The 20,931-nt window shown below is 51.7% G+C and overlaps 1 protein-coding gene across 1 annotated transcript in view; it reads right to left on the bottom strand.

The window, feature by feature from the left end:
* Window positions 1-239: 239 nt before the first annotated feature.
* LOC115648253 (beta-arrestin-1) overlaps window positions 240-20,931 on the bottom strand; it is a 92,926-nt gene continuing 72,234 nt past the window's right edge. The window contains exons 11-17 of the mRNA XM_030555567.1: window positions 19,484-19,556; window positions 17,151-17,288; window positions 15,828-15,911; window positions 13,109-13,132; window positions 9,357-9,427; window positions 8,469-8,520; window positions 240-5,943 (exon numbers count right to left, since the gene is read on the bottom strand). Coding sequence (XP_030411427.1) covers window positions 5,832-5,943; window positions 8,469-8,520; window positions 9,357-9,427; window positions 13,109-13,132; window positions 15,828-15,911; window positions 17,151-17,288; window positions 19,484-19,556 — 554 coding nt within the window. The 3' untranslated portion in view covers window positions 240-5,831. The remainder of the gene's footprint in view (window positions 5,944-8,468; window positions 8,521-9,356; window positions 9,428-13,108; window positions 13,133-15,827; window positions 15,912-17,150; window positions 17,289-19,483; window positions 19,557-20,931) is intronic.

Below are 20,931 nucleotides of genomic sequence, written 5' to 3'. Positions count from 1 at the left end.
GGAAAACGGGCTCAGAGATAGTCCCAACACATCAGGTGGCAGTTCCCAAGGGGGTTTCTGTGACCCAGTCTATCACATCCTGAATCACTGAATGGGTTCTTTCAGCTTTACACCAGTCTAGCCACATCAGCATTTGCCCCTTAATGGCCTCATCTGCGGCTCCCAGGACCCAATACTAAGTGAACCCAGCCACCCTTAACCTACAAAACAAACCCTCAGACACGGCAGGGCTGTGGTTTCTTCTCTGAGTTTAATAAACTAGAATAATTTATTTGACAGAACACAGAAACGTCACAGATACAGGGGAGAAACCGAAGAAGCAAGTTCTCAATGAACAGTACAAAGTAACCACTTTACAAAAAGTACCACATTGCCCAGTCAGGTTACCTAAAAATAACAACGGTTGGTTTTCTCTGTCTCTCTCTAGCGTGCCCGACGTGCGTATATACAGATCGAATGGCCAATGCACGGTCTCCGAACGTTCATGCTGAATGCAGGTGAGTAATGAATAAGGGCAAAGATAGTTATTGAATAGAACTAACTCATCGGTGAGATCGCTGCCGCCTCGATGGGTGTGTCGGGGATGGTACAGAAGGCGCTGTCTGACTATACATGATCTCATCCACTGTTGTCTGGGTTATTTTTTTCTCCCAGAGGATGGATTGTTACTTCTTTCATTGGGTGTAATGCTACAGAGCTTAACGTCCAACTAGCAAGCCTCGAAGTGTCGCTGGGCCCTCGCTAGAGCCAGGAGCACTGCCTAAGCTAGCGAGCACCGCTGGCTGTGAGAGCGCCTGTGACGGGGGTAAATCACCCACTGGCACATGCAGTTGCCCGAAATCCAGCACGGTGTTGGCAGGGAAATTTTACACACACCTGGTGGTGGAAGTGATACACTGTTAATGGCCTGATCCAAAACCTCTGAAGTCAAGTGGAGTCTGAATGAGGCACCCACTAGTTTCAGTGGACTTTGGCTCAGGCCCTAGGGAATTTTCACTGGGGCACGTTAATCACTCCGCTTGGTACAATGCAATTCCACCAGGAATGACTTCAGCCCACAAAGCAAAATGCTGAGCTGAGTTACGCTGGGATCTCTGCAGCAGCTCTGCTGGGGGTCAATGGTGCTATTCTGGAGCTACACCTGCGCAAATGAGATCAGCATCTGAGCACGGGGGGCGAGGGGGGCTGAGAGCCACTGAACCATGCTGTAAATCCTGTACATAATGGAATCCACTTCAAGTCACAGGGTACTGCCGCACCCCCCAGCACTCGCAATTCCAGCACCTATGGCCTCCAACTCACCCAGTGTAAGGAAGCCTAAGCTGGTAGAACACACATGCCGATGGACTGGGAGAGAGGCCAATAGCTGGGAAAGCAGGTCACAGCAGCTGTCAGTCAAAGTAGCCTCCCCGCACACACCATGACCTAAACACCATGCTCACGCCACTTCTCTTTGGCACGCTGCTCCGTCTCAACCACTCGTAACTTCCCTATCCCTAGGGCACACATGGCCACCTTCCCTTCCCCCTATTAGGTATGGCTCTGACGTGTTCCTCAGCATTTACTAAATGGGAGACTTTTCCTTGGCTACTCCCCACCCCTCCCCCAACCTAGCGAGTGCCCAAACGAACTGTCGCACAAGGCTGCTGTTACTATAAGTGCTTCCCTGCGAGATCTTAGCCAGCGCTGGATTCAAACCAGACTCAACAGAACGTCCTGAGCCCCACCTGCCAGTCAGGGATATTCCCAGCCGCTGCCTCCATTCTACAGTCATCCTGGGCTCTGCCTGCGAGGGAGTGACCACCTGGCAGCAATCAGCCAATGCGTCAGACCAACTAGCTCAGGGGCCTGTCTTCGCCATTGGTCAGGAACAGATGTTTCCAAGATAGATGCAAGGAGCTTCCCAGTGGATAGAACATTCTTGCCATAGGGGAAATGTCTTCCTATCCTGCCCTCGCCCACTGCACCAGTTAGAAGTCGGCTAATGCCTGAAGCCTACAGGTTTTGATCCCTTCTAAAAATAAAATTTTTATCTCCTCTCCTGAAATTGTGGCTGTTGTCACATCTGACTTTCAGCTCCTCTTTTAAACCCTCCTCTGTTCTGTGCTCGGATGTCCTGTGGTAGTGAGTTCCACAAGTTATTCTTGTTGTGTGTAAGGAATCAGTTTCACAGAGTGCCCCTTTGTCCTTGTGTTGTGAAATAAGAGCAGCTGATTTCCTTTCTCCATCCCATTACTTTGTATGCCTTCCTCATGCCCTCTCTTACTCATCTCCACTCTGAAGAGTCCCAGCATTTCAATCTTTCCTGAACCCACTCTTCTGGCCTTCAAATAACACCCCCAAACCTGCCAACCTCATCTGCAGAAGCAAGACACATCCAGGCCCATCAACTGAGAGCGGCACCAGACTCTGCCAGAACAGATGTGAAACCTGCAGACATCTCTCCACTGTTACAGTGACCAGCACTCCCCTCAACCTGCCTTTCACAACACATGGGCCCTACATGTGCCTATCTCAACATGTGATGTACATGACCCATTACAGCAAATGCCCCAACAATAACTGTGTGGGTGAAACCAGACTGTTGAATGAACTCACTCACATAGCAAAATTATGAGACCAAAACACCCTATCATCACGGGTGAACACTTCTCCCACTCCTGCTCCTCAAAGGAAATCTTCACGCTGCCTTCAAAAGACGAGCCTGGGAACTTAAATTGAGAATGCGGCTAGACACCAAAAGGCATGGTCCTGGTTTTATGGCTTGTTACAATTTGTAACCTACTAACCAGCCTTTGTCCTAGGACTGCAGAGGTGTTAATTTCCCACTTCACTGTAATTGATCTCTGGCAACATATGTTACCTCCTTATGTCTAATAACCTGTCCCACCTTGCTCTGAGCTGTGACTCCGAGTACCAGCCCCAGACCTGGAGAAGAGCTCAAAAGCTTGGCTCTTTCACCCCCATAAAGGCTATTCCCTCACCCAGCTTGTCGCTCTCATATTCTGGGACCAACACAGTCACAACATTGCGAACACCAGTATCAGCAGGCCTCGAGGTACCCAGAAAAGGCGTGGAGAATATATCAGATGGAGCGCGCTCACACTGGGTTCTCTGAGGGTTGACAGGAGAAGATGGTTTCTCATGGGCCCAGAAGAGCCCGCATGGATGCAGCTCACCACAACAGAACTTTATCCCAAGGGGCATCTTTCCTCTAAACTGTCTCTCAAATCATTTAGACAGTTAAATAATCCTTGAGGGCAGAGGAAGAGAGGGGAGCAAAGATGGACCAAATCTAGCCCTGAGGGAAGCCCAAAAACATCACTGGAGTTGCACCAGGGATGATTTTTGTCCATTGTGTGGAAAGGAGAGAGAAAATCAACAGTGGGCAGCAGGAGCTGCAGAACAGGTTCCTTCAGTACAGAGCATGGAGATGGGGGTTGTCTGAGTCCTCAGTGTCCTAAGAGGCCCACGAGGGAGGAATGGATTACGGGCTGAAGACTGCCACGGGAGAGCTGGCTATTTCTTTCTCCCAGTGTGAAAGGTTTTGTTTAAATCTAAGCTGGCCGCTATTGACTAGCCAGTGAGAGAGTGTGTGTGTGTGTGATATACATACACACGCATGCAGTCCTGGCACAGAAGATAAAAACGTTGCGGGTTTCCAAGACTCAACGATACTTTGGCTTCAACGTGTTATCTTCAGTCACAGGATCAGCCTCGTCCAATCCCATTGGCCCTGCAAATCAAACACCACCGACCTCTCCTGGATTTCTGTCTCCTGCATTCCTAGGGTCAGGCGTGTGCGTGGCCGTGGAGCTGAATAAACGCAAACACCAAATGTGCAGCTCACCGCCCTGTTCCAGCCACTCTGCGGGGACTTGTCCTAAGGCCAAAACTCAGCCAAAACTCATACAGGCTGCAGAGCATTTTGCCTTGGTCTCTTATGACTCAAACAACCTCGTCCATAGCCTTTATGGAGGAACTAGAAAGGCAAAGCCTAGGAGGCAGTTACTTCCTTCTAAGGCCTCACCCTAGGACCATTCCCTTGCTCCCGTGCTGGAAGGGACTGGGACTAGCATCTTGCCTGTTTCTCTCGTCATGCCTAGGCCCGGAAATTGCCACTTTCACCTTCCTCTCTTAACCCGAGGGATCCCAGCGCTCAGCATTTCACAGCCCCCCAGCCACACGCCAGACCTATGGGGTAGGGAACAGCGTGGGACAGCGCACGGCCTGGTCTATGCACAGCCGTGCGCGCCGGCTGGCGGGAGAGAAGGTGGCTGTGTTCACAGTGAGGCACATGTATCCCCGTGCTAACAACTGAGCAGTCGCCATAGACTATCAGCCTGACTGACTGATTCCTGCCTCCTGCAGCTGGCCCCTCTCACCTGCCACAGAACCTCTCACCACCTGGCAATGTCCAAACGCAGTCGGTCTCGTCCTTAAAGAGCAATGATGCCAGTTCGCCAGGCTGAGGCTGGGCCGGCTGGTGCCCACTGCCTCCCATGTGCCAGCGGGCATCAGAACTCACTCGGAACGGCTGCAGCTTGCGATCACGAGCAGCCCAAGTCCATGGCACGGCACACAAGGTGCAGAATGGGAGACAGGCAGCAGATCCCAGAGCAGCGGTTCCCCAGCCCTACGGTCTCCACCCTGGGAGCCAGCGCTCTGAGCACATGTCTGAACTGCTGGTGACCATCTCTCTCTCTGGTGACGGACACAAAAACCGTTTCCTGTCATACCTCCTCTAAACACGCCGGACTAGGGGGGCCAGTGTGTTGCAGAAGAAACTAAGATAGTGAGGTCGATCCCCTAGTGGCCCCTTTCTCCTGACTCTGTAGGAGCTGACTGGAACTGGCAGGGATCACGTAAGGGGATGCTTCCCTCAGGCAGCAACCCTTGTCCAGCCCTGCCTGCAGCTAACAGGGGGCTCTGCACAGCCTCCCTGAGTGGCCAGCAGGAGCGCCCTGGCCCAGCCAGTCCTCCCCCACTTCCTGCAAGACCCTGTGTGGGGCTAGGATCCTGGTGGGAGTACAGGGGTCAAAGCAGGGCCAGCATGGGACCCACACTGGGGAGTCTAGTTGCCCTCGAGCGAGGGAGATCCTTGCCATCAGCCAGCAAGGTGAGGGACAGGGGCTGGGGGCCAACAGTGCTGAGGTTGGGGCTCGGGCTCTGTGCTAACGGTCGGCAAGGCTCTTGGCCCAGATGAGCCATGCACAGACCGGCCTGCTTTGCCAATAGGCTGTGAACCGCAGGGAGGGCGGGTCACAGCCCGGGACTCAGTGTGGTCAGCAGATTGGTGTCACAACTGTTCTCCAGCCAGGGTGTAGCACTGTGCCCACTTTATACACTGTCCCATCTGCAGTGAAAAGAATTTGCCTAGAAAATAAACCCCTTTCACAGGCGTTGTCCGCCCCACCCCTTCCTCCCACCCCTGTAACAAAGATTTGTCTTGTGTGGATTATATAAAATGCATAAAAGATGCAGATCATATGAAAGGCTGAGAGCAGCTGCTCCAGAGTGAAAACAGGGCTAGGGACTAGAGGGGGCCAAATCCTAAGGGGTGCGGAGCGTCGGTGACACCTGATTGCTGCAGTTCCCCTTGGATCTGGCCCACCACCCTGTGCTCGTTCTCGAGACAGCTGACGAGACTTCAGCATAGGTAGCTAGATGCACAGTGATAACATGGCACAGCTGTAAGGTTATACTTGCCGTCACCATCTGGGTGATCCATAGGCTCCCGGTACATGTAGAAAAAAAAATCATACAAAATATAAGAAGCCTACTGCAGAGATGTTACCGGAAACAAACAAAACTGGTTAAAAGAATCCCGTTTATCTGTCATTCAGCTGCGGCGAGTTTGTCCCCTCCTCGTCTTCCTCCTTGTCGTCTTTCATGCCCTTCAGTCTCTGTCGGGCGAAGTCTTCGAACACAATGTCGTCATCACTGGCAGAAGACACAAGGAGAAGGTTACAGTGGAACAGGTGGGAGGCAACAGCATCCCCTGGTGCCCGTGCTGGCTCTGGCCTCACCTGATCATAAAAGTTGGGAAGGCTCGTTTGGTCTCTGCTGTTACTGGGTTCACTGTGGGGAAAAAGGGGCCGAGGGAGCGGCAAGCAGAAGCAGCCACTGAGAAATGCGTGCCAGAGGGAGCAGAGAGGGGGAGATGTAGTATATATAGGGCATCCTGTGGGGCCAGCTGAGTTTAGGGCTATGGGGATCCTATCCTCACCACAGCAGAAACCCCTTGAGCTAAAGAAACATCTTTATGTTTTGTAAGGGGAGGGGAGTGTGGATCAGATGTCGGTTACAGAAGCAAAGGGTTTGAAAGGCGCCTTCTGCCATGATCAGAACCTCAGAGGCCGTCGCTGCTCAGTACAGGCTCTGCGAGGGCTGGTCCTGCCAGGCACCAAGTGAGACATCACAGCTGGAAACAACCTCACGCCATCGTATCGTGCAAGGGAGCAGGATCTGAGAGAGAGAGGTTGACATCAAAGCCACAGACAGAGGTCTAGTCACCTCTTGGTTCTCCCAGCGAGCCCAGAGTGATTTTTAGTGGGGGAGTTACCCTAGGCACAGCAAAAGGAGATACTGGCACCTGCCAACTAACCATGGTCTGAACCCGCAGCGTCTGAGTTTCAAATAACTCCCAAAGTTTGGAGTTGTTTGGGCCCAAGGTTTTGATCTCTGCTCCCAGATCACCCCCTGAACCCTTTTAATCCTCTGGGCTTTTTTCACCCTCATAACTGAGGGCTGAAGAGGAACGAAGGAGTCTTTTCATCAGGAACTGTGTAGCATGTAGAGAGGGCTGGGGGATGAAGAAATTTGGGTGATGCAAGATGACGCGTGCTATAAAAATAATCAGGGCTGAGTTGCTAGGCAGAGCATTAGCTTTCCTCTTGTTGGGCAGATTAGGCCTGTTTAAAGGGGGTTGATTTTGTGTTAACACACAGAAATCAATCGAGCTAGCGTTGTCCGCTCTCTTCAGCCGCTGCGAGAGGATGTGTCCGAGACAGGTGGACGCAAACCACTGACCGACACAAACCAGTGCAGCTGGCACATGAGTACATGGGGGATTTCTGCATCACACCTTAGCTCAGAAGGTGCACGGGACACCCAGGACCAGGGGACACCTGGATGATGCGGTGGCTCCTCCTTCCAGCTCTACTGTACTGCTTAGTCTTAGGGAAGCATTAGCATAGTAGGGGTGTATAGTGACATTGAGCACAGCGTACAGGATGTACTTCCTTTGGTTAAAAAGCCCATCAGCCTTTGGAGAATAAAGGTACTTCCTGTGAACTGTCAACTCAAAGCTTTATTACTGGAACTGGATCCCACAATTCCAGCGGGGTCGGGGGCTCCAAGTACCACAGGGGTGGATGGAAGCAGATCCCTACAGAGTGACACAGACTCAGCATCATCCATACAGCTGCTTTCACTTCCAAGCTACCAGTTTGCTAGATAGGGTGGAGGGGACGTGGACTATGCAATAAGGCGCAGGGAAGGCAGGAAAAACTAGGCAGCGTTTCCAGCGGACAGGTACCAGACATGGTCTGATGAAGAGAGCCCTGAATTTCCATTCTGCGTGGAGAATTTACCATCTCATGACACAGCTGGGAAACGGCTTTGATTTAGTCCCCAAATTAAACACATTTTCATGCTGAGGCGGACAGCACAGTGGAATTCTGGTAAAAGGAGTGATGTGGTGCGTCAGGCCACGTGAGAGCGAGCTCCCTGGATCACATTGTATGGAGAAGCCAGATCTCCACAGTGCCAGGACTGGGTTTCTAACAGGCTGAAGGCAACAAGAGCTGCATCTGCCTCTTTGTGGAGCCAGGGGCTTGGTGGTGCCACGTCATGTTACCCCAAAATTTGAGGCACCCAAAATCAGTGGCCACTTCTGAAAATGTGTCCGTTAGCATCTGACTTGTGCCTGGGTTGCCTCCAACAGTAGGGGCTGGACTCCGTGAAGTCCATGAGAGCTGCTGAGACGCTCAGCCCCTCTGAAAAATCAGGCCATCCTTAACATTAGGTGGCTAAATATGGATTCAGTTTTAAGCACCCAAGGGTGGCCTATGGTTTGATCCATAGAACTTAACGTCTCCCACAAGCGACACTCACTAAACCCAGATTCCACTGTGTGAAGTCCAGCTGTGACAACACAATGACATGGATGCAACAGAGCAAAATACAACTCAGAGACAGAGAAGGTGGTTTCTTACTGTGCTTTTCCTGTTGCAAAACACATGCAAGATGGTTATCATGCCAAAAAGAAAGAAAAGAAACCCCATGCATTAAACGTTACATGCACGAGTTAATCATTGACTGTTACATGGAAATGATATTGACTGAATTACGTCTAGATGAGTTAGCTGGTTATTGAGTTACATGCAAATGAGTTGATCACTGATTGAGTTCATATGCAAATGATTCAACATTCCCATATAGGCCCTGGGATGATTTTAGCTTACTTTGTATCAAGCTCTATCAGATTTGTATCTATGGGAGCTTCATTCTCTGGAACTAAACACAGGGAATTATTGCACAGGGTTAGTTACTTGACAAAATAATTTAAATAACCGTTACACAGTTTCTTTCATCCTACAGCACCACAAGCTCTGGGCACAATCCTGCCAGCCTTGCTTGGACCAAACTCCTTTTGGAAATCAATGGGAATGGGATTTGGCCTCAAATGCACCAGACCAGGACTGAAATGCAGCCATCTCTGGGGTGAAGAGTGGCAATCAACCCATACATGGCATGGGATAATACTTAGTCCTGCCATGAGTGCAGGGGACTGGACCAGCTGACTTCTCGAGGTCCCTTCCAGGCCTATGGATTCTATGGCAGCATTGGCGAGAGGATACTTTAGCCGTAACATTGGAATCAACATGTAAAGAGAACCACGGCTCTTTCCCACCCACATGGAGCAGCCAGCTAGTCCTTCTGTGGCAATCCACATGGAGATCAGTGTATCTGCCTCAGAAGGATGAAGGACCTGGACCACATCTACTGCACCATTTACATGGGGAAAGGGATATTTGCAGCTGTGTCACCGCACATGCGACATGGTCTCTAGGCAATTCCAGGGTCTGCAGGACCAGCAGGAGCCCACACACTATGGGACTTTCAGCGGCTACTAATCTGACCCCTCCCCTCCCCGCAGTATTCTGCTTGTTAAGTGTTTACACAGACTCCTTTTCGAACACAAGTGGTGTCTGAAATCTCAGTTCCAGCACAGGCCAGTTCTGTATCTAACAAACCCACCCAGCCAGCGACATCCCTGCCCACCAGGCTTGGTTCACAACAGCAGAGCACGTCCCAAAGCCAAGAGGGCACTAGAAAAGGGGGAAACTTACCATCCCGGTGCAAGGGCTCTTCCTTGGGCTTGGGGTGCATCAGTGTGAAAGGCAGCTCCACCGCAACGTCACTGAAACAGACCCGGATGAGAAGCGATGCATGAGGGCGACCAGGTCTGCGGGGGCTTTGGTAGCTGGCTCCAGAATGACACTGCAGCTATTTTAATTAAATACTTTCCCCGGCCCTGGGAAGAGCCCGATTCCTGCCCCCAACTGACCTTCTGCCACGGATGCCCACAGAGCAGGCCCCAGCCCTGAAGCATGTGGTGTGGACTCTGAGCAGTGCAGTCTGTCTACATGACACTGCTGACCAGAGCTGGTTTGACAGCAGCTCTCTCGCGCCACCTGCTGGCGAGTTTGAGTATTGTGGCGGCCCTAACAAACTGAAGTGTTTTTCCAATTGCAAAAGAAGCGTCACCTGGTGTGGAGGCCAGATTCTGCTCCCTGTGACATCAGTGTAAATCTGCGCACTTTGATCCTGGATTTATAGTCGCCATTTTGATTCTCCTCTCACACCCATGTTTCACTAGGAGGGTGGTGAAGCACTGGAATGGGTTACCTAGGGAGGTGGTGGAATCTCCATCCTTAGAGGTTTTTAAGGTCAGGCTTGACAAAGCCCTTGCTGGGATGACTTAGTTGGGGTTGGTCCTGCTTTGAGCAGGGGGGTTGGACTAGATGACCTCCTGAGGTCCCTTCCAACCCTGATGTTCTATGATTCTAAGGCAGGCAGGACTCCATTGAAGTCAGCGGAGCACCTATCACTGTAGTAGCTATGCTCCAGGTGAAACTAAGCTACAGGCTGACACGTGCACACTGAAGTCAATGGAGTCTCAAGGAGTAAAGTTGGAGCTAATGAGAACAGCATTATACCCCTGAAATGATTGTGTCTCCTCACTACCCTTCCTCTAGCAGGCTCAGTGGCCTTGTCGGTTATAACGGCCGGAGAGCCCTACTCCTGGACGCGAATTGCCAGCCATCTCCCTAGAAGCATGCGCAACAGCTGTGGGGGCAGAAGGGGGAGAGACTTGGAAAGCTGAGCTCTGCATTTCTATTTTAGGAACTTCTGCATTTGGCTAGAGTCAGAGAAGCTCTCTGCCGCCAGTTTACTCTGAGATTAGCTGCAGGCCCCGTGAAAACAAGGATGGCTCGGTCAGGCTTGTTTTCAGTGCCGGGGCAAGGAGCTAGCCTTGCCGACTGACATCTGGCTTAGCCACAGCATAAATATGGGATCAGCAGAGACTGAGCAGGTTTCCCCCAAACTGCTCACCTCTGCGAGTGAGAGGGGAGATCAGGCACAGGGACCCATTCAATCCGTGGCCTCTCCACCAAAAGCTGCCAACAATGAGCCAAATGTGAGAGCAGCTGTGTGGCTACCTGTCTCTGACGGAGTGGACTGAGGCCACCTGCTGCCTACACCTGGCCAACGCACAGCTGCCGGGTGGTAGCAGCTCTTGAGCACTGCTAAATCTGAATTGGCAGCCACAAGACGCCAGGTGCTCTCTCTGTTACCAACCCGAGCAGCCATCCATTCCCCATCATGAAATAACAGAACAGAAGCTGGTTTCAATGGTGGAGAGGGAGATTGTCTGAGAAGGGGACATAATTCAAACCCTCCATCTCAGAAACACGTCCAACGCATAAACGCATGCGTTGCAGCTGCTCTAGCTGGAGTGCCTCTCGCTGCACCATTGAGCCTCTGAGCCATACTAAGCCACACCCTGAGGCATGTGATAACGGGCTACTGAGCGAGGTGGAAGAATCATACAGACCGCAAGCAGCAATCAGTCGTGTCACACGTCCAGCCAGGAGCAGAAGGACAATCCAGGCAGTCAGTCTGCACTCAGCCTGGGAACATGTTTTTGGCAGCTTACCCAGCAAAAGGTAAATGCTGGCTTTAGTTGTGATTTCTATCTCTTGTTTAAAGGCCGCTGTGTCTGGACAGGCTGTAGCTGGCACAAGGCTCCTCTCACTGTCCTACGTAGTGTGTGTGAGGCCGAGTTTAATAAGTGATAAAGCCATCACGCTGTGTGACATCCACATTTCTGAATGGAAAGGCTCGATTCATGCCCTTGCATGGTCCCCATAATTAGCGCCAGTTATCCTCCGCCTCATTAAAGCCGATTCCTCCCAGCACAGGTACACAAGTCAGGGCCTGCAGAATGTGCAATGTAACGGGCCAGGTGGTGATTGACAGGGAAGGCCAGGAAAGGACGACAGAGAAAAGGATGCGACAAGAAGGTTGCACAAAACTGTCTAGTTCTGCACTGTACTGACAAACTCTGCAGTTTATCTTTTGGATGTCTGGGACATTTGCAAAATGGACTCTAATTAGTTGCAAATTAAACAACCATCTGGAAAACATCTTTCTACAGACTTAGGTAGAGAGACAAATTGAAATTCATGGCCCGGGATGAAAGGGAATTCCAGCCCCACCGGCTGAGCAGCATTTGTTTATTCTCACTGAAATATCGGTTTCCATTCTTTGTGGCTCAGCACCACTGAGTTGGCAGAACATCAGTTCCACTTGGCTCCCTCCCTCTTCTCCTTTCACCTCCCTTCCCTGGGCTCCAAAGAGCTTTGTGGTTAGTCACTTGCTGAGACTGGCTCTGTGGAAAGACTTTCATGCCACAGCAGCAGCAAATCTTTCTTGGTGGCCTATTGGTAGAGAACAATTGATTGGATAAATCCAGCCCCGCTCACAGATTCCCCACTGCTGCTGGAGCACTTTTGTGAAGATGCTACTACACCCATGGCAGAGTTTCTCCCATCAGTCAGTCAGTCCATCCCCACAAGAGGCGGTGGGTATGTTGACAGAAGAAGCTCTCCTGTCGCCAGCTGTTTACATCGAGGGGGCAGGTTGCTGGAACTGCGTCGCTCAGGGCTGTGGATTTTTCACACCCTGGAGCGACTTAGTTTTACCAATGTTTGTTTGTAGTGCAGACCTGGCCAGAGACTGACTGTTTTTAAATGACAGAAACAAGGCAGGTCAGGTAATATTTGTTAGTGGACCAACGCCTGTTAGTGAAAGAGACGAGCTTTTTACACAAAGCTCTGAGGCGCTCGGAAGCTGGTCTCTTTCACCAACAGAAGTTTGTCCAATATAAGTAATTACCTCACCCACCCTGTGTCTCTCATCTGCTGGGACTGACAGAGCTGCAGCACCACTGAAAACAATGGAGGAGAGATTTTAAATGACAGCAGAGATGCTGAAGAACAAGACAGCAGCTCAGAGACCTGCTGGTTTGCCATACGAGCACATAGTGAGTGTCTCCGAGCTCTTCCCCTCACCCGTGGCTCGCCTCATTCTGCAACCCCTAGGCACAGCTCCTACCGGCGCAGAGCATCTAACAGCACGTCAGTAAAAGGCCTGAGTTACAGATACAATACGCCCTGACAGGTAAATTTAATTCTTACAATGATCCTGCAGTTATATAGCCAATGGCCCTGAACCAACAGAGGGCAACGCCTCCCAGTCTAGGGATTGATAAAGGCAGCAAAAAAGGAATCGAATGAATGGTTTAGCTGCAGAGTTTGTCATCTTCCTCCAGTTGGGAAGCCGGGAAGACATGCTGGGGTGTGGGTGGAGAAGGAATAGAAGGAAAAAGAAAAGACGAAGTGGGTGAATGAAAAGCTGGAGAGGGGTGACCAGGGTGAGGCGAACCACAGAGGGGTCTGAAATATCATGCATGAAAAAGCTGGGCTGCTGGTGTCCGGGTGGCACCGCCAGAGCGGGCAGAGCTGGAAAGCATTACCTGGATGCAAGATCTCCCAGCAGGCTGGCATAGTTCAAAGGAGACAAGAGAATTAGTCACCAGTTTCAAAAAAAAAAAAGCACAGGCAGCCAACAGGTCTGAACGCAGGAACAAGGCCCGAAATCAGCTTCCAGCTCCACAGCCCCTGGCTTGATTACATCGCCTTGAGCTACACGTGAATATGGGTGTCTAGCCCAGGTCCTGCTGGGAGTCCACATTATACCCCTCTCAAGCAGGCCTCTCGGTGACATAGGCCGCTTCTTGCCATGTCTGTGGGAACCCGCAGAGCAGTTTGTGGGGTGCTGCAGGACCTGAGGAGGAACTGGGGAAGTGGGGGCTAGAGACAGGACATAACAACCAGCCTTTCTCACCAGGCAGCTGGTAGAATCATAGAAATGCAGGACTGGAAAGGACCTTGAGAGGTTACCTAGACCAGCCCCTTGCACAGAGGCAGGACCAAGTCTTTCAGTGGCGCCTGCCCATCAAAGGATCCTGTCCTGTGACTTGCCAGGACCCGGTAGCAGGATGTCAGCAGATAACGTCAGGGGAAGGTTGCACAGCGGATAAGTGAGGCCTCCTCCCTACAAGCCGAGATACCTCACGCCTCTACCTGGGGAGGAGCCATTGCGCTGTGAGCTCACCTGAGTTGGCCCCTCTCAGTCAGGTCCTGCCCCACAGGTGGGAAGTGATGGATTTGGGACGGAGATTATGGATGTCTGTGTCCAGCACTAGGGCTGAGAATCTGAGCATTCAGCCTGGCACGAAGACAGAGGCAGGGCACAGGCGATGTGCACAGCGTGGCATTAGGGCCCAGGCTGCCGAGGGAAGAGTTAGCCAGAAAGGGGCTCAAACCTGAGGCTAGATCAGAGCCCGCAAGGAGGGGCCGGGCTCAAATACGTGGGACACGGGGGTCGGAGCAGAGCTGGGAGCTGGTTTAGTAAAAGGAGCAACAGAGACTAGTTCAGATCAGAAGGCAAAGCTCCAGCCAAGGAGCCTGACTCCCATTGGAGAAAACAGCAGTCTGGGCCAACCCATCAGGAGCCCACACCCAGATAGCGGCTGAGACCAGCAAGTACCCAGCATTCATCGGCCCCACTGAGAGCTCCCTAAAGATCATGGGGTTGCCAAGGGGGGTGGGGGGTTGGAGCCAGGTCTCCTCCACCGGGCAGCTCCCTGGAGCCATGGGTGGGTTTCTGAGCCACGTCTCTCCCAGCACGCGTCCCCAGTGGCTGCTCTGTTGTGCCATCCTGTAGTGGCTAAGCATCTCCCCCTGACTGTCATTTGCTGAGCCCGCCTGTCTGCGGGATCTAATCAGCACCAACAGGGCCTCATCACATCACTTCCCTGCAGCTGCTTGAGCTGCATGCAGCTGCTAGTCTTGCCACTCCCCGTACTAGGGGAGAGGGTCCTCATAATCTCGCCCCCTTTCCCAGCAGGCCTTGCTCTTAGCCTATAGTTCTAATACTCCCTGGGACTACAAGTCCCAGAATGCCTCAGATTTTTCACCACTACAGGGCAGGCCTGTGCTCAGCCTCCAGCCTGCCTTTAAGGAGCCTGCACCAAACTCTTCCACTGACATCTCTGAAGAAATCATTACAGTCCTCACCCCTTCCCCCTCACCCTCCCACTCGGGAAGTACTGAGACTGAATGAAGTTTTTGTCAGGTGCCATTCTCTGGCAGCGAAGGTTGCTGGCAAAGCTGAGCCTTCTGGCCAGGTGGCAGGATGTTTTGGGGCTTTGCCAGTCTAGGCTACAGAACGCTTAACTCCAGCCATAAACACCTGCCTCCAAAACCTTCTCCCCAGCTGCAGTCAGAGTCAAGGGGTGATTGTCACCTGACAGTTCAAGGCTCAGCCAAACAGTAGCAGCAGAGAGCACACACCAGACTGAGGGAAGAGGAGCTGTTGATGAGAAATCGGGACTCTTAGCTTCCATAGCTGGCTCTGCCACTGATTCACTGCATGGCCCTGGGCAAGCTGCTCAGAGAATTAACCAGTGCTTGTAAAGTGCTTTGAGATCTGCAGAGGAAAGGCACTGAGGGTTTGAGCCAAAGCTCACCGAAGTCACTAGAAGCAAACACTGCCACCCATCCAGATTCACCTGCATTAGAGCCGGAGCTGCTCCAGCCAGGAGAGGGAGGTTTGGAGCAGCACAAGCATCACTGCAGGCTACAGCGTACTTAAATGAAGGGGCCGTGTGGAGCGGCGACCACATCACTCAGAGCATGTATTGGGCGGCCATGCAGAGAGTTAACCAGCACGTTGTTAGGCCAAAGCAAGGAGCCGATAGCCCAGTCCTGTGAACATTATCCCGATTCAGGGCCAGACAAAAGAAGATTCAACAAACCCTCAATGTAAAAAACACCTCAAAAGTTTCTTCCTTCATGAATGTTTGAAAGCTCCCTGCAGCTTCTTTCTCAAACTTTGGGGGCATGGCCATGTGCTGGAGGGTGTGGCCATGGGGGCACAGCCAAGTGTGAGAGGGTGTGGCCATGGGGTATGGCCATGTGATGGATGGTGTGGCCATGGGGTGTGACCATGTGATGGAGGGCGTGGTCATAGGGTGTGATCATGTGCAGGAGAGCGTGGTCTATGAAGGCAGAGCTCTAAGTGACTGGATACATTTGCAGCAAGTTGCCCTTGCCTTCGTTTGGTGCAAAGGAAAGGTTGGTTTGATTTTTCCTGGCTGCGACTGGCCGCAGAAGTAAGAAGATACTCACCCTCCCCGAGACACCACCAGCTTCACTTTCACTTTATATGAGACAATGATTCCCAGAATCTCCTTATTGGCTCCATCTCTTAGTCTAGAAGAAAGAACAGATGAGGGATTTGTAAGGAAACGACTGCCAGGAGTTTGTATTAGAACCAGATGAAAATAGTAGCTCCCCTTCCCCACAAAGTACCCAAACACAGACTCACAATACGAGGCCATCTCCCAATTCTCCAAACCTCACCACAGTTTTGAAAAATGGCAGCAGTTTCCTCAGGGAATCAGGCAACATTTTGAAATTTCACATATTTAAAAGGGAAAAGTGACTAACTGGGAAGTATCAGAGGGGTAGCCGTGTTAGTCTGGATCTGTAAAAAGCGACAAAGAGTCCTATAACACCTTATAGACTAACAGAAATATTGGAGCATGAGCTTTCATGGGTGAATACGTCTGTGCATGCCTCTGACGAAGTGGGTATTCACCCACGAAAGCTTATGCTCCAATACATCTGTTAGTCTAACTGGGAAGGGATGTCAAATTTGGAAAATTACACCCTTTTCACCCGCAACAAATAGGTGAAGTGAAAATCAGCCAAACAGTTTTGGGAGTGAAAATGGGCTCCTCACTCTAACCATCCCAGAGGCTCTCCCAGGCTCTCCTCTGATAATGGAAGGAAAGAGACATACACACAAAGGAAAATCAATAGAAAGTGAAAGCGAGGAGGGTTAGGCACCTAAATACCTTTGTAAATCCCACCCAGAGTGACTAGCTAAGGACTTTGGCAGAAGTTTTCAAACCTGGGTGCGCAGGCTCCTCAATCCATTGTGGGGACCTAGAGTGGCATTTGGGGGGGGTGTCTACCTTTAAGCAGCCAGGTGTGAAAGTTTTTGCAATCATCTTTTTAGAATCCCAGAAATTAGCAATAGAAAGCGCTACCATTAGGTCTCCCATGCCATCCCTTGAAAGGCAGGCAGGCACTGCAGTACTGCCCCTACAGGGTATCCAACAGGGCCCTGGCCAGGGCACTTTTAAATGTCTCACTTCTACGACATCTGATCCTGGTGCCAACACTGAGGTTCCAACCCCAATGCAGCAAAGCACTTGAGCACATGTTTAGCCCATGGGCAGCCCCACTGAAGCCAGCTGGTATTGACATCAACAGGGCTACTCGTGTACTTAGAGTTAAGGCCAAGTGCTCTGCAGGACTGGCGCCTCAGCTGGTGTTTAGTAGCACAGAGATTCTTCACGATGGTCATTCTTTAGGTGACCCAGCTGCATTGCTGGGAGAAACAAACCACTCAGACATGCAGGGCAGGGAGGAAGGAGCTCTCACAACGTGCTGGAAGCCAGATTGGTGTCTTCATGTTTAAGCTTCCCATCCAGGGCCAGGCCCCGCTTCTCCCGGTTGTTGGCGAGAAAGGGGGTCAGCGTGTAGACTTTGCAGAACGTCGAACTCGGAGCCACCACATCACTGAGGGCAACAACGTGGGAGAATGAAACTAAGGTAACATGGGACCAAACCAACACCCGCACCTCCCCATCAGGTCCTAGAGCTCCCATCTCTCTAGGAGAAAGGAAAGTCTCTGAAGCACAATGCAGCGGCAAATCCCACTGGAGATCATGTGAATGCCTGACACCATCACGGTGGTTCCCATTGTGGAGCTGGGACGTGGCTTCCTCTCTGTGACACAGTGAAATCCTTATGCAAGAACTACCCATGGGGCTCTGAACAAGCCCATCTCACCCTTCACAGGACAATCGCAAGAAACGGTGTTCGCTGCAGATTCCTGACAACACCCGAAAACTGAAATTCACCTACGACCCCCCATCTTTCAAGGGAACTCAGAGCAAGTTGCCAGCTGACCAAGAGATTTCAGGCAGGAGCCATGTAACGCTCAGTGGTTTTGACTGCGTTTCACTCTGAGTTTTGAGATGTGATCAAAAGCCAGTCCAAACAAAGGCTGCCATGGCCCCAAGCAGAGCAGAATCGCTCTGTTATGTGCAGCAGTGACGCTGCGTTACAACGTCTGCAGCTTTCCACGGCATATTGATGCCACCTCCCCAGGGGTGATGGAATATCACAACTCTGAGCCATGTCACGACATGACAATGCAACAGCACTATACGCATCCAGTGCTATTTACAGGGACGGTCTAAAAATACCACCGTGGGGCCTCCCTGTTTCTTGTCTCAAGGACTCCAGATCACAAGTCAAGAGATGTTTCTCCACCAAACTCAGCCTGGGCCTTACAAGTCAAGCTGGGGTCTTTACACACCAGCAACATTAAAGATCCTGGACTCAGAACATGACCGACTGGAGTGAAAAGCAGTAAAGCCATGGCAAATCAGCAGGCCCAAGTTCAGAGGGGGGAAAAGAAACAGTGCTAACATTTCCTTTAAAAAAAAAAAAAAAAAAAGAACAGCGTATCCCTTTCCATCAGATCACATCACATCACTCCATTTACCCAGTCAAAGTTCTTCCTATGCCTCAGAACAGGCCTTCCTCCCCAGCCCCATGGGCAAACTACAGCCCCTGGGCCACATATGACCCATGGGACTGTCCTACCCAGCCCCTGAGCTCCCAGCTGAGGAGCCTAGTCCCTGGCCCCTCCCTCACTTTCCCCCCTCCCCCACAGCCATGCTGCCATGTGGGTCGTGCTTTGGCCCGCCGGTCCTGCTGGGCAGCGTGGGGAGTGCAGTTGGCTCTGGCCAGGTGGCGTGGCTGTGAGCTCCTGCTGCTGGTAAGGGGGTAGGGAGTGGCGGGGGAGGGGTTGGATAAGGGACCGGGGGGTCCTGAGGGGCACTCAGGGAGCAGGGGGTGGTTGGATGGGGTGGAGGTTCTGGGGGGGCGGTCAGGGGATGGAGAACAGGGAGGGTTGGGAGTGGGAGTCCCAGGGAGCCTGTCAGGGGGGTATGTGGATAGGGGTCGGGAGGGCAGTCGGGACGGAGGGGTTAGATGAGGGAGTGAGATCCGGGGGGGGCAGTTATGGGGGGGTCCCGGGAGGGGGTAGTCAGGGTACGAGGAGCAGAGGGTGGTTGGATCGGGGGTGGGAGTCCTGGGGGGGCTGTCAGTGGGCGGGGGTGTGGATAGGGGTCGGGGCAGTCGGGACAGGGAGCAGGGGGATTGGATAGGGGAAGGGGGTCCTGGGAGGGGGCGGTCAGGGGACAAGGAGCAGGGGATTTGGATGGGTTGAGGGTTCTGAGGGGGGCAGTCAGGGGGTGGGAAGTGGGAGGGGGCGGATGGGGGCGGGGGCCAGGCTGTTTGGGGAGGCACAGCCTTCACTACCCAGCCCTAAATACGTTTGTGCAACCCCGATGTGGCCCTCAGGCCAAAAGGTTTGCCCACCCCTGGTCTAGCCAATCAGTTCTTTCTCTCCTTCACCCCACCACATAAGCTTTATTTACGTAAGTAAACTCAGCTGCTCTGACTCTGGCACACACACGGGGCGCAGGGCTGTGAGTCAGAAGAGACCAGTTTTGCATAATCCTGGAGATCGGTTCTTTTATGGTCCTCAAGCTTGTAGGAAGCAGACGAGAACCATAAAAATCTGAGCTCCCCTGCTAACCTTGGGCTCAGTGGAGAGCCCCAGCAGGGCGAGATGTGACCTGGTCTCTGGAGACTAGCACAGCGTGATGCCACCAAACGAAGCAAGTGGGCATACTCACTCTGCCTCTTCCACAGCCACGGGGCACTTGTACTGAGCAGTGTTGAACAGGCAGATGTCCGCGTACTGGCGCACTGGGGAGGAGAGACAGACCCCATGGTTAGGGTGTGCTTCAGTGCAGCAGGCGTGAGAGCACCGGCCAACCTGTGCCATGTTGTTGGGCAGCCAGGACATGTGGTGGCACCACAGGCAGTGGCGGCTGGTCTCAGCACCACTTCTGGGGATAGTGAGACATAAGGGATCACCCTCCCCCCACCCCCTATTCCTGGTACCGCAGCCCAGCAATGACATGGGAGAATGGGGACAGGAAGACACACCTGGACATTTAGTGCATAACATCTTATATAGAGTTTAAGGCTAAAAGGTACTTTTAGATCTTCTACTCTGCCCTCCTGCCTATCACACGCCATTACATTTTACCCAGTTACCTCCCTACTGAGCCCGTTAACTTGTGTTTGAGCAAAGTTAAACTTGTGTTTGGCGAAGGCACGTCTCCCAGAAAGGCAGCCAGTCTGGATCTGAAGACATCAAAAGATGGAGAATCCACCACTTCCCTTGGGAGTTGGTTTCAGTTGCTAATCACCTTCACAGTTAGACATTTGAGTCTTATTTCTAATTTGAATGCGTCTGGATTCAGCCTCCAGCCACTGGTTCTTGGTCTGCCTTCGTCAGCTAGATCAGTGGTTCTCAAACTTCTTGTATTGGCGACCCCTGTCAGACAGCAAGTCTCTTAGGGTGACCCCGTCTTATAAATTAAAAACAACAGTTTTGATATGTAACACTATTTTAAATGCTAAATTTATAATCCTATTGTTTAAAGAGAACTGACCTTTTCTCACCGCTTTGAAATTATGACTAAAACACATTTTTGTCGAATTATCGTTATAAGCAGACAAGTTCTCTCTTTAATAGTTACTGTTTAATCCTGGGGGGGTGGGGAGGACACGTGAAGAAACTTTGTCAGTCTCACTTTTCACAGCAGACCCAGGGCCCCATTGCTCCCTGTGCTGCTGTTGGCAGCAGTGCTGCCTTCAGAGCTCGGCAGCAGCACTGCAGAAGTTGGGGGGGGCAATGGGGCACCAAGTCTGCTGCGGAAAGGTGCAGCTGTATGTTTGTTAATATCACTTTTCACAGCAGACTTGCTAGCTAGCTGGGAGGCTGTGGAAAGTGATATTAACAACTATCCAGAAATGACTTTTCACAGCAGGCTTATTAGCTAGCGGGTCTGCTGTGGAAAGTGATCTTTGTACGTTTGTTAATATCGACCCTCTCATGTTGCCTCAGTCTCACCCTTTTAGTCTCAAGATCACAAACCTGCACAACACAATACTACAGTCCTCAGAGTCCAATTTCCTTCATGTGGTGACAATACAAACATATATATTGTTGAGGAACAACGATCACTGCATGAGATGTTTATAATACTTTTTGAAGTAAATGCACTACATT

Source organism: Gopherus evgoodei, chromosome 1 (genome assembly GCF_007399415.2).
Source record: "Gopherus evgoodei ecotype Sinaloan lineage chromosome 1, rGopEvg1_v1.p, whole genome shotgun sequence".
Lineage (NCBI taxonomy): Eukaryota > Metazoa > Chordata > Testudines > Testudinidae > Gopherus > Gopherus evgoodei.
The sequence above is the reverse complement of the archived record's forward strand: the minus strand, read 5'-3'. Positions and strand labels throughout refer to the sequence as shown.